Here is a 13669-nt window from a genome sequence, read left to right on the forward strand (position 1 = left end):
CCCAGAGCTGCACTCACTATGCTGCTGGTGCAGTCACTGTGCACATACATTACATTACCGATCCTGAGTTACCTCCTGTATTATACTCCAGAGCTGAACTCACTATTCTGCTGGTGCAGTCACTGTGTACATACATTACATTGCTAATCCTGAGTTACATCCTGTATTATACTCCAGAGCTGCACTCACTATTTTGCTGGTGCAGTCACTGTGTACATACAATTACATTGCTGATCCTGAGTTACATCCTGTATTATACTCCAGAGCTGCACTCACTATTCTGCTGGTGCAGTCACTGTGTACATACATTACATTACTGATCCTGAGTTACATCCTGTATTATACTCCAGAGCTGCACTCACTATTCTGCTGGTGCAGTCACTGTGTACATACATTACATTACTGATCCTGAGTTACATCCTGTATTATACCCCAGAGCTGCACTCACTATTCTGCTGATGCAGTTGCTGTATATCAGAGACGTTATATTACATGTGCAGGATGTATATACATATTAAATATATATAATTATACTAGATGGTGGCCCGATTCTATATAGTACTATATAGCACAGCCCACGCAGTATATAACACAGCCCATGCAGTATATAACACTGCCCACATAGTATATAGCACTGCCACGTAGTATATTGCACAGCCCACGAAGTATATAGCACAGAGACGTAGTATATAACACAGCCCATGCAGTATATAACCAGCCCACGTAGTATATAACACAGCCTACGCAGTATACAACACAGCCCAGGTAGTATATAACACAGCCCACATAGTATATAGCACATTCATGTAGTATATAGCACAGCCCACATAGTATATAGCACAGAGATGTAGTATATAACACAGCCCATGCACTATAAAACACAGCCCACGTAGTATATAGCACAACCTACGTAGTATATAACACAGCCACATAGTATATAGCACAGCCCACATAATATATTGCACAGCCCACGTAGTATATAGCACAGCCCACATAGTATATAGCACAGAGACGTAGTATATAACACAGGCCATGTAGTATATAGCACAGCCATGTAGTATATAACACAGCCACGTAGTATATTGCACAGAGACGTAGTATATAACACCGGCCACGCAGTATAAAACACAGCCCATGCAGTATATAGCAGATACGTAGTATATAACACAGCCTACGCAGTATATAACACAGCCCACGTAGTATATAGGAATGTGGGCACCATATCCCTGTTAAAAAAAGAATTAAAATAAAAAATAGTTATATACTCACCTTCCGTTGGCCCCTGGGTCCAGCCCAGGCATTTACCGATGCTCCTCGCGACGCTCCGGTCCCAAGAATGCATTGCGGCAATAACACGTGATGATGTAGCGGTCTCGCGAGACCGCTACGTCATCATCTCGCGAGACCGCTACGTCATCTCCGGTCATTGCCGCAAGGCATTCTTGGGACCAGAGCGTCGCAAGGAGCAGGAAAGGCTGCCGCAGACGCCGGAAGGTGAGAATATAATGATTTTTAATTTTTTTTTATTATTTTTAACATTATATGTTTTTACTATTGGTGCTACATAGGCCGCATGAATAGTAAGAAGTTGGGCACACAGGGTTAATAGCAGCGTTAACGGACTGCTAAACCGCTATAGGGGCACTGACTGGAGGGGAGCAGGGAAGGGCGAATTCGCGGCCGGTCTGTGCCAGTCGCTGATTGGTTGCGGCAGGCGAGACGCGGGATTTCCGTGACAGACAAACAGACGGCAGTCACCCTTAGACGATTATATAGATAGATGTAGCAGCTCGGTGGACACACAATATGGCAGGAGACAGTACCGACCTCTCACAGCCGCTCTCCGTCCTCCTGTATCCGCTCCCACACTCTGCAATAGAAAGTCCATTCTGTGACACGTTGTGCGGTACAATATACGGCATTATATGTTCTTACATCCAGAAGCTGAAAATCCTTCTCTGAAGATTCACTACAATTGTGTAGCAATGTCTCTTGAGAATAGCAGATGAGCCTCTCTCTTGTGCTGGCAGTTTGTTACAATGTATCAGCCCAGAGTCCAGATAGTTTATCTCCAGAGGACTCACTGGACTGGATACAATTGTAGCAAAACTTTTTTTTTTTGTAAGATTTTTTTATTGGTCTGTAAAAAACAATAGTTGACATGACATCACGCAGAGGTGCTGAAACACAAAGTATATTAGAAGGTTCCAGAACTTTTCATTGCGCAATGATCGGACCTTTGATGATGCGACGCCGTCGGCACTCACAGTCTCACCTCTGCAGGAGCGGTCCGTGGGGCTGAACTTATAGTACCCTCGCCGGCACTCACACGTCACCAGCCCCCCGTGGACGTGGCAGTCGCTGGAGGAGAAGTCACATACGTCAAAGTCACACAGACTAAGACCTGCAATATAGACGAAAATAAGAAGGTGGAGAGTAAGCAAAACCTGGAGGTAAGAGGAGGCAAACAGCCGATATAAAAAGTCTACACGCCCTAAAAAATGCCATAAAAAAATCCTACAAAGTAGAAGCATTTCAGAGCTTTTTTTCCCCTCTTTTAATGTAACTCATAATTTGTACAAATTCATTGGGTAACAAACTGAAATCAGAGAAATATAAAAATAACAAAACTACAGTCAACCGAGGGGGAACTTTTGGGCCATAAATCCAAAAGATGCAAAGCCACCAGTGCGCATCACCAGAAGATCACCATCCCCATAGGGAGGCATGGTGGAGGTAGCGTTTTGATTGGGGACGGTTTTCAGCAGCTAGAACTTTTGTTGGTGGGTAGAATTATGAACAGTTCCAAATATCAGTCAATTTTGTATCAAAAGCTTCAGGCCTCTGCTAAAAAGCTGAAGATGAAGAGAAATTTCACCTTTTAGCAGAGAACAACCCTAATTGACCTCCAAATCATCAAAAGAATGGCTCCTCCAGAGGAACATGGAAGTTGTGGAATGATCCAGCCCGGGCGCAAACCTGAGTCCAAGTGACAATCTGACAATGGCAGCAGCTGCCATTACTTCCCCGTCTCACAGTCCCAGTTCTTCAGCAAGTAATTAACCATAGGAACATTTTGGACATTAATTAATACGCCGACCTCGTTACTGAGGCCCACTGGTACAAGTGATGTAAAGAAACTAATTATATTGCCCTTGCAAATCTCAGCCTATATAAAGCGGGGGTCTCCAGTTTGCTTCCCCACTATTGAGAGACCCTGTTCTTTCTCTGTCTTATTAAAACTGTTTATTTAATATTGTTATTTAATAACGATATCCTTCCTCGTACGTCGTCTTCTATCACTTCTTATCTGTGTGGCACCTGCCATAATTATGCTAATCACATGTCTTTCAGACTTCTTCAATTAGGACTATGGGAATAATAGTAAATATATGGGAAGAATGTATCACTGTGTGTCACTCTGTCATGTAAATAATGGATTTATCCATCTTGGTGACATCTTTGATTCACAGCAAAGCAACACAGGACAAATCAAATCACCTATGTGTACAGGAGGGAAGGGTTCTCTGCAGTTACAGCAGTAATAGAGGAGGGAAGGGTTCTCTGCAGTCACAGCAGTAATAGAGGAGGGAAGGGTTCTCTGCGGTTACAGCAGTAATAGAGGAGGGAAGGGTTCTATGCACTTACAGCAGTAATAGAGGGAAGGGTTCTCTGCAGTTACAGCAGTAATAGAGGAGGGAAGGGTTCTCTGCAGTCACAGCAGTAATAGAGGAGGGAAGGGTTCTCTGCGGTTACAGCAGTAATAGAGGAGGGAAGGGTTCTATGCACTTACAGCAGTAATAGAGGAGGGAAGGGTTCTCTGCAGTCACAGCAGTAATAGAGGAGGGAAGGGTTCTCTGCAGTCACAGCAGTAATAGAGGAGGGAAGGGTTCTCTGCAGTCACAGCAGTAATAAAGGAGGAAAGGGTTCTCTGCAGTTACAGAAGTAATAGAGGAGGGAAGGGTTCTCTGCAGTCACAGCAGTAATAGAGGAGGGAAGGGTTCTCTGCAGTTACAGAAGTAATAGAGGAGGGAAGGGTTCTCTGCAGTTACAGAAGTAATAGAGGAGGGAAGGGTTCTCTGCAGTTACAGAAGTAATAGAGGAGGGAAGGGTTCTCTGCAGTCACAGCAGTAATAGAGGTGGGAAGGGTTCTCTGCAGTTACAGCAGTAATATTTTGCCATTTTTTCTGAGACTCAATAGGAAATCCTGCCAGAGGAGACTTTCTTTATACAATGACACCTCAGAGCTTGAGCCATTGTTTATATATTGACAGAAGACCCCTTTAAGATGATTCTATAGAGAGACGCATAGTATTACATTATGATGAGATAGGGACGCCACAGCGGAGATTTCCCGACAACCTTTGCTCCTTAGTCTTGTTCCCATCTTACCCTGATAGTTATCACGGGTCAGCGCAGACGCGCAGCCGCCATGAGGGTCATCGCAGAAGATCGGGGAGACCGTCAGCGCCCTCCACACGTCCTCCTCAGTGACTGGATACAGCGTGGAGAATGAATGGACGATCGTCACGTGGCCTTCGTCCAACCTACAGGAGGAACAGCCGCCATCAACCTCACTGTAAAGAGTGCGTCATAGACCTCCCTCCGGGACTTTAAGACAGATTTGTCCCTTATGTCTCACGATATATGAAACCCAACATCTTATCAGCAGTGGAAGGTCTACTTCTGTGAGCCCCCATAGTGAGGTGCACGTTCCCGGTTTGGGGGTTCGGTACTGAGCTCCAGATCACAAACACGGAGTCACATTACAAAATTCTGATTGCCTGCAGCCTCCACTAGGGGGAGCTCAGGAGGTTATTATTGAGCTCAGTGTATGCAGCAAGCTCCTCAGCTCCCTCTAGTGGTGGCTAAAGTTATACAGAAATTTACCATGTGATTACACCTTTAATGCTGGGGATATGGAGCTTTGTATCAGGAAGACCGCGCTTTAAAGGAGACAAAGTTAATAAGCACTGAATTGGTCAAACTTTAAACCTGTCTCTTGAGTTATTAAAAGCAAACTGTTTGTTATTGTCAACTCGTGCAAAGTTGACGACACGAGTCGCTAAGCTCCCTGATTGTCTGCAGCGCTATCGTCGGAATGTCCTCACTGCAGACTGGGAGCAGTGGTGAAGACCCGGGGGAAAGGTTTAAAGAAAGGAATATTTGTTATTAAAACACACTGCAGGAGGGGGACAGATTTTCCAAAATCGGAAAACCCCTTTAAGACAAAAATCAAATGAAATGAAGATCATGATGGACATTGACTTTAAGATTTGTGTCTTTTTCCATAATATTGTACACTCCAGTCACACACAAAGCTGCGGTCTGCTGCTTACTGTCTGAGAAAAAGAAGAACAAGAAGAAGAACAAGAAGAACAAAAAGAACAAGAAGAAGAAGAACAAGAAGAAGAAGATGAAGAAGCAGAAGAAGAAGAAATCCTGCTAACGGGAACCAAACAGGAACTGTGAGTGCAGCTTTGGGTGTGACTGGAGAAAACCCAATCAGTAGGGTATTGTGCTACTGCAGACTGAAAACATGTCCAGATAATGGTGAGACATTTCTGTTTTCCCCTTCACATATGGAGCACGGACATTACTCACTGCACATCGGTGATCGACGTAGATACATAACCCGGAATGTGATCGAAGACATCCTGGAACTAAAGAAAAAGAAACTTCTGGAAACAAATTCTCTAATAAAAACAAGCGACAGATACAAACTGACAAGTAATGAGATCTGGACCAAATGCCACCCCCAACACAGAGAAAAAAATGATGAAAAGACCCCAAACTGCAACCATCTCCCCCCCCCCCCCATATGACCTGCAATTCTTACCAACATCCGCACTCTGTGGACCCCCAGATCATACTGAGCGGCCTCCATATGTCTGATCTCATCTCCAATATCTCCACCTCCAGATGTCTCATCCCAGGACAGGATGGAAATGGGAATCCTGGCCGGGAATGTCCTGGCTTCCAGGAAAAGAAAACAGAAAAACAATTTACAATGAAAGATCTAAGACATCACCACATAGAAAACATAGGGGCAGTATTATAGTAGTTATATTCTTGTACATAGGGGCAGTATTATAGTAATTATATTCTTGTACATAGGAGCAGTATTATAGTAGTTATATTCTTGTACATAGGAGCAGTATTATAGTAGTTATATTCTTGTACATAGAGGCAGTATTATAGTAGTTATATTCTTGTACATAGGGGCAGTATTATAGTAGTTATATTCTTGTACATAGGAGTAGTATTATAGTAGTTATATTCTTGTACATAGGAGCAGTATTATAGCAGTTATATTCTTGTACATAGGAGCAGTATTATAGTAGTTATATTCTTGTACATAGAGGCAGTATTATAGTAGTTATATTCTTGTACATAGGGGCAGTATTATAGTAGTTATATTCTTGTACATAGGGGCAGTATTATAGTAATTATATTCTTGTACATAGAGGCAGTATTATAGTAGTTATATTCTTGTACATAGGGGCAGTATTATAGTAGTTATATTCTTGTACATAGGAGTAGTATTATAGTAGTTATATTCTTGTACATAGGGGCAGTATTATAGTAGTTATATTCTTGTACATAGGGGCAGTATTATAGTAGTTATATTCTTGTACATAGAGGCAGTATTATAGTAGTTATATTCTTGTACATAGGGGGCAGTATTATAGTAGTTATATTCTTGTACATAGGGGCAGTATTATAGTAGTTATATTCTTGTATGTAGGGGCAGTATTATAGTAGTTATATTCTTGTACATAGGAGCAGTATTATAGTAGTTATATTCTTGTACATAGGGGCAGTATTATAGTAGTTATATTCTTGTACATAGAGGCAGTATTATAGTAGTTATATTCTTGTACATAGGGGGCAGTATTATAGTAGTTATATTCTTGTACATAGGGGCAGTATTATAGTAGTTATATTCCTGTACATAGGAGCAGTATTATAGTAGTTATATTCTTGTACATAGAGGCAGTATTATAGTAGTTATATTCTTGTACACAGGAGCAGTATTATAGTAGTTATATTCTTGTATATAGGGGCAGTGTTATAGTAGTTATATTCTTGTACATAGGAGCAGTATTATAGTAGTTATATTCTTGTATATAGGGGCAGTGTTATAGTAGTTATATTCTTGTACATAGGGGGCAGTATTATAGTAGTTATATTCTTGTACATAGGAGCAGTATTATAGTAGTTATATTCTTGTATATAGGGGCAGTGTTATAGTAGTTATATTCTTGTACATAGGAGCAGTATTATAGTACCGTAGTTATATTCTTGTACATAGAGGCAGTATTATAGTAGTTATATTCTTGTACACAGGAGCAGTATTATAGTAGTTATATTTTTGTACATAGGGGGCAGTATTATAGTAGTTATATTCTTGTACATAGAGGCAGTATTATAGTAGTTATATTCTTGTACACAGGGGCAGTATTATAGTAGTTATATTCTTGTACATAGGAGCAGTATTATAGTAGTTATATTCTTGTACATAGGGGCAGTATTATAGTAGTTATATTCTTGTACATAGGAGCAGTATTATAGTAGTTATATTCTTGTACACAGGGGCAGTATTATAGTAGTTATATTCTTGTACATAGGAGCAGTATTATAGTAGTTATATTCTTGTACATAGGAGCAGTATTATAGTAGTTATATTCTTGTACATAGGAGCAGTATTATAGTAGTTATACTCTTGTACATAGGAGCAGTATTAGGGTATGTGTCCACGTTCAGGATTGCATCAGGATTTGGTCAGGATTTTATGTCAGTATTTGTAAGCCAAAACCAGGAGTGGAACAATTAGAGGAAAAGTATAATAGAAACACATGCACCACTTCTGCATTTATCACCCACTCCTGGTTTTGGCTTACAAATACTGACATAAAATCCTGACCAAATCCTGATGCAATCCTGAACGTGGACACATACCCTTATAGTAGTTATATTCTTGTACATAGGGGCAGTATTATAGTAGTTATATTGTTGTACATAGGAGCAGTATTATAGTAGTTATATTCTTGTACATAGGGGCAGTATTATAGTAGTTATATTCTTGTACATAGGGGCAGTATTATAGTAGTTATATTGTTGTACATAGGAGCAGTATTATAGTAGTTATATTCCTGTACATAGGAGCAGTATTATAGTATTTATATTCCTGTACATAGGAGCAGTATTATAGTAGTTATATTGTTGTACATAGGAGCAGTATTATAGTAGTTATATTCCTGTACATAGGGGCAGTATTATAGTATTTATATTCCTGTACATAGGAGCAGTATTATAGTAGTTATATTCTTGTACATAGGGGCAGTATTATAGTAGTTATATTCTTGTACATAGGAGCAGTATTATAGCAGTTATAGTATTGTACATAGGAGCAGTATTATAGTAGTTACATTCTTGTATATAGGAGCAGTATTATAGTAGTTATATTCTTGTACATAGGGGCAGTATTATATTAGTTATATTCTTGTACATAGGAGCAGTATTATAGCAGTTATATTCTTGTACATAGGAGCAGTATTATAGTAGTTATATTCTTGTACATAGGGGGCAGTATTATAGCAGTTATAGTATTGTACATAGGGGCAGTATTATAGTCCTTATAATTTTCTACATAAATATTTTTATTTTTCTTGCTTAGGTTTTGATTCAAGTTGTTTTTAATTTCGATACCAGTAGCTTTGTGTTATTTTTAATAATTGTAGTGAATAACATCTTATTTTCATATGTAATACCATTTAAAGTGAAAAGTTTGGTTTTCTGAGCTAAATGTTTTAATTTGTCTTAGATACATCTGCTTATCAGTAAATAGGAGGTTAGTAGATAAAAAGGTTATTAGCAAAAGATTTATATACGGTACATTATTGCAATTTTACCTGCCACGCAGCCCAAGTCCTGATGGAAAAAGTATCCCAGATGACACTGACATATGTGGAGCGCCCCCTGTAGTGAGCACATGGAATAGGGTGGGCAATCTGCATCCTGGAAACAATGCACTGCACCTGTAATAAGATAAGCACTTTTAGGACTCAGTTGATAACATCCAGTCCTTATTTGCCATAGATCTCACAATGCTACCATTCACAACATGGCATATGATGTTGAATGAGCAGTCTCTAACCTACAGATCTTCAGGTTTACAAAATTTCAGTGAGAGGTGCAGGCAATAAAAAAAAATTATAGAACCAATTGGTAACAAGTCAATTCTATGACCTCAGAAAAAATAAAAGAGGGCAGCGATGGGAACGAACTGCACCCCATTAAATAGCCGCTCCAAACACTCTAAAACTATGGGGTCAATTTATCACTACTTTTGCAGAGAGGAGGGGTTGTAACGTTTTTGTAATGTTTTCTGTGTTTTGCGCCTGTTTTTTGTTCGAGCCACATTCATCTTTATATTTGCGCCTTTTTTAAGTCAAATTTTTACGTGTCTGCCTTATTTTTTTATATTTTTCTTTGTAAGCGTTATTTGGGGCCTTTCAGATGTTTTCTCCTGATTTATTATTTGAGACTTTTCAAAAAGTATAAAAGTATTTTTATGCATGCTAGTATTTTTCTTAGCCAGTTTCCGTGACATTTTGAGAAACAATCCACTGTTTGCATAAAAAAAAAAAAAAATAATTGCAAAAATGTTTAAATACAAAAACTAGGAACATTTTTTACATTGCACATTTATGAGCCGTGTACGAGATTTGGAAGAATTTGTTGCAAAGAAATGATGTACAATAACAGATTGTATTGTGGTTACAAAGAAATGCAATGATTTAAACAAGGCAAAAGTGAAAATCTAAATAAAAAAATAAAAACGCAAGTAATGCATTGGCGCCTATGTCTTCGCTTTTATATTTAGAGAATTCAGTCGGCTCTTCTTACTAAGGTGCAAATAGTGTAAAATGGAGATGAAGCAACCCGTCCAACACACCCAATCAGCTGTAACACGTCCTGTCAATAGTATTATAGCTCAGGTTTCGTACTTATGAAAAAAGTTCCTCCCGTCTGTACGGATGTGATTGAGGTCCAAGTTGTGGGAGCGTCAGTGATGGTATCGATCAGATCGAGTGAATTAATAATATCTAAAATATAAACAAATAATGTAAGAAAAACATCTAATATTATCTACACTCTCCCTGTAGAGTCAGTAGTAATCTAAAGCACTCACTATTATGTCAGTAGTAACTAGAACACTCCATAAAGTCAGTAGTAACTAGAACACTCCATAAAGTCAGTAGTAATCTAGAACACTCCATAAAGTCAGTAGTAACTAGAACACTCCATAAAGTCAGTAGTAACTAGAACACTCCATAAAGTCAGTAGTAATCTAGAACACTCCATAAAGTCAGTAGTAATCTAGAACACTCCATAAAGTCAGTAGTAATCTAGAACACTCTATAAAAGTCTGTACTCTTAGTAATCTATAACAATTTCTATAATGTCTGTAGTAATTTAGGACACTCTATATAAAGTCAGTAAAAATAAAGAACACTCTATAATGCCAGTAGTAATCTAGAACACGCTAAAGTCAGTAGTAATGTAGAACACTCTTTATAATGTTAATAGTGATCTAGAACACTCCCTATAATGCCAGTAGTAATCTAAAACACTATAATGTCTGTAAAAATCTACGATATTCTCTAACAAATCAGTAGTGATCTAGACCGATTTATAACGTCAGTATTAGTAATCTATAACAATCTATAACCTCAGTAGCAATCTAGAATTGTCTGCAATGTCTGTAGTAGTCTAGAATACTGTAATGTCAGTGGTAATCTAGAACGCTCTCTATAGAATCAGTATTGTGTTGTGACCTTATATAGAGTGACTTTATAGTGACTATATAGAGTCTTGAACACTATATAAAATCATTAGTAATCTAGAACACTCTCTCTGTAATGTCAGTACTAGTAGTTATCTAGAACACTATGTCTGTAGTAATCTAGAACATTCTCTATAAAGTAATTAGTAATCTAGACCGCTCTATAAAATCAATAGTCATCTAAAACACTCTATAAAGTTAGTAGTTACAAGTGCTTCTCACAAAATTAGAATATCACCAAAAAGTAAATTTATTACAGTTCTTCAACACAAAAAGTGAATCTCCTATATTCTGTAGAGTCATTACACACAGAGTGATCTATTTCACGTGTTTATTTCTGTTAATGTTGATGATTATGGCTTACAGCCAATGAAAACCCAAAAGTCATTATCTCAGTAAATTAGAATAATTAAAAAACTCCTGCAAAGGTCCTTAGTCTGTTTCAGTAGCTCCACAATCATGGGGAAGACTGCTGACCTGACAGATGTCCAGAAGGCGTCAGTGAAACACTCCACAAGGAGGGGAAGCCACAAAAGGTCATTGCTAAAGAAGGCGGCTGTTCACAGAGTGCTGTATCCAAGAATATTAATGGGAAGTGGAGTGGAAGAAAAAAGTGTGATAGAGAAAGGTGCACAAGCAACCGGGAGAACTGCTGCCTGGAAAGGATTGGTAAGAAAAGGCCATTCAGTAATGTGGTGGAGATTCACAAGGAGCGGACGCTGCTGGAGTCATTGCTTCACCACACACAGACGTCTCCAGGACATGGGCTACAAGTGTCACATTCCTTGTGTCCGGCCACTCATGACCAATAGACAACGCCAGAAGCGTCTTACCTGGGCCAAGGAGAAGAAGAACCGGACTGTTGTCAGTGGTCCAAGGTGTTGTGTTCAGATGAAAGTAAATGTTGCATTTCATTTGGAAATCAAGGTCCCAGAGTCTGGAGGAAGAGTGGAGGCTACAATCCAAGCTGCATTCTACAGGATTATGGGGAAGGAGACAGTAGGTCGAGGGTTGCAGGAGCTCCGATGGTGTTGAGATGGCCGTGTGGTCTTTACAGGCTGTAAGCTTTTTTGAAGAGGTGGGTTTTCAGGTTTGGATAACTGGATGTGTTGGGGCACTGAATTCCAGGGGATGGGGGATATTCGGGAGAGGCGATTGGGTGAGGAGCGAATAAGCGTGGAGGAGAGGAGGAGGTCTTGGGAGGACCGGAGATTACGTGAGGGAAGATATTGAGAGATAAGTGTGGAAATATATGGAGGAGAAAGATTATGGATGGCTTTGTAGGTCAGTGTTAGTAGTTTAAACTGGATACGCTCGGAAATTGTGAGCCAGTGAAGTGATTTGCAAAGAGGTGACGCAGGAGTGTAGAGAGGAGAGAGATTAATTAGTCGGGCAGCAAAGTTAAGGATGGACTGGAGGGGTGCGAGAGTGTTAGCAGGGAGGCCACAGAGGAGTATGTTGCAGTAGTCCAGGCGGGAGATGATTAGGGCATGCACGAGCATTATGGTAGAGTGTGGGTTGAGGAAAGGACGGATTCTGGAAATATTTTTGAGCTGGAGTCGACAGGAGGTGGCGAGAGCTTGGATGTGCGGTTTAAAGGACAGGGCAGAGTCAAGGGTTACTCCAAGGCAGCGGATTTTGGGGACAGGGGAAAGTGTGATTTCATTTATTTTGATAGATAGATCAGGTATGGAAGATCTATGGGATGGAGGAAAGATAATGAGTTCAGATTTCTCCACATTGAGCTTGAGGAAGCAAGAGGAGAAGATGGAGGATATGGCTGAGACACACTCTGGGATTCTGGGCAGCAGGGAGGTGACATCTGGGCCAGAGAGGTAGATCTGAGTGTCATCAGCATATAGATGGTACTAGAAGCTATACGACCTTATGAGTTGTCCCAGGCCGAGTGTATAGATTGAGAAGAGTAGGGGTCCTAGGACAGAGCCTTGGGGGACTCCGACAGAGAGGGGGCGAGATGAAGAGGTAGTACGGAAGTAGGAAACGCTAAATGTGCGGTTGCTAAGGTATGAGGAGATCCAGGATAGGGCGAGGTCTTTGACCCCAAAGGAAGAGAGGATCTGTAGTAGGAGGCAGTGGTCAACTGTGTCGAAGGCAGAGGACAGGTCTAGAAGGAGGAGTATAGAGAATTGTCTGTTAGCTTTGGCTGTAAGTAAGTCGTTAGTAATTTTGGTCAGGGCAGTCTCAGTGGAATGGTGGGGACAGAAGCCAGATTGTAGGTTGTCGAAGAGAGAGATAGATGCAAAGTGAGAGGAAAGTTCAGCATGGACGTGCTGCTCAGGGAGTTTGGAAGCAAATGGGAGCAAAGATATGGGGCGATAGCTGGACATAGCGCTTGGGTCAAGGGATGGCTTTTTGAGGATAGGTGTGATGGTGGCATGTTTGAAGGCAGAGGGGAAGGTACCAGAAGTTAGTGAAAGGTTGAAGAGATGGGTTAGGGATGGGATTAGTGTGGTGGTGAGTTTGGGGAGGAGGTGGGATGGGATTGGGATAAGTGCACAAGTAGTGAGGTGTGATTTGGAGAGAAGATGAGCAAGCTCCCCTTCAGTGATTTTGGAGAGTGAAGTTATGGGGTTTCGGCATTGGTCTCTCATACAAAGGGGTTGTGGTGGTTGGCCAACAAAGACTTGCCTTGTTTGGTCTTATTTTTGAAGTGTGTGGCAAAGTCCTCAGCAGCGATTAGAGAACTCTGAGTGGGCAGTGGTGGGCGGAGGAGGGAGTTAAAAGTGTTGAACAACTATTTGGGGTTGTGGGATAAGGAAGATACAAGGGTTGTGAAGTAGATCTGTTTAGCAGAGG

General features: G+C 40.4%; 1 protein-coding gene across 1 annotated transcript in view; it reads right to left on the bottom strand.

Annotated features, from left to right (window-relative positions):
• Positions 1 to 13669, bottom strand: part of LOC138643533 (protein HEG-like) — a 65754-nt gene that overhangs the window by 37745 nt on the left and 14340 nt on the right. The window contains exons 3-9 of the mRNA XM_069732429.1: positions 10014 to 10112; positions 8916 to 9041; positions 5840 to 5976; positions 5605 to 5663; positions 4393 to 4547; positions 2276 to 2404; positions 1828 to 1870 (exon numbers count right to left, since the gene is read on the bottom strand). Of these exons, the coding sequence (XP_069588530.1) occupies positions 1828 to 1870; positions 2276 to 2404; positions 4393 to 4547; positions 5605 to 5663; positions 5840 to 5976; positions 8916 to 9041; positions 10014 to 10112 (748 nt within the window). The remainder of the gene's footprint in view (positions 1 to 1827; positions 1871 to 2275; positions 2405 to 4392; positions 4548 to 5604; positions 5664 to 5839; positions 5977 to 8915; positions 9042 to 10013; positions 10113 to 13669) is intronic.

The sequence above is a fragment of the Ranitomeya imitator genome, chromosome 6 (genome assembly GCF_032444005.1).
Source record: "Ranitomeya imitator isolate aRanImi1 chromosome 6, aRanImi1.pri, whole genome shotgun sequence".
NCBI lineage: Eukaryota > Metazoa > Chordata > Amphibia > Anura > Dendrobatidae > Ranitomeya > Ranitomeya imitator.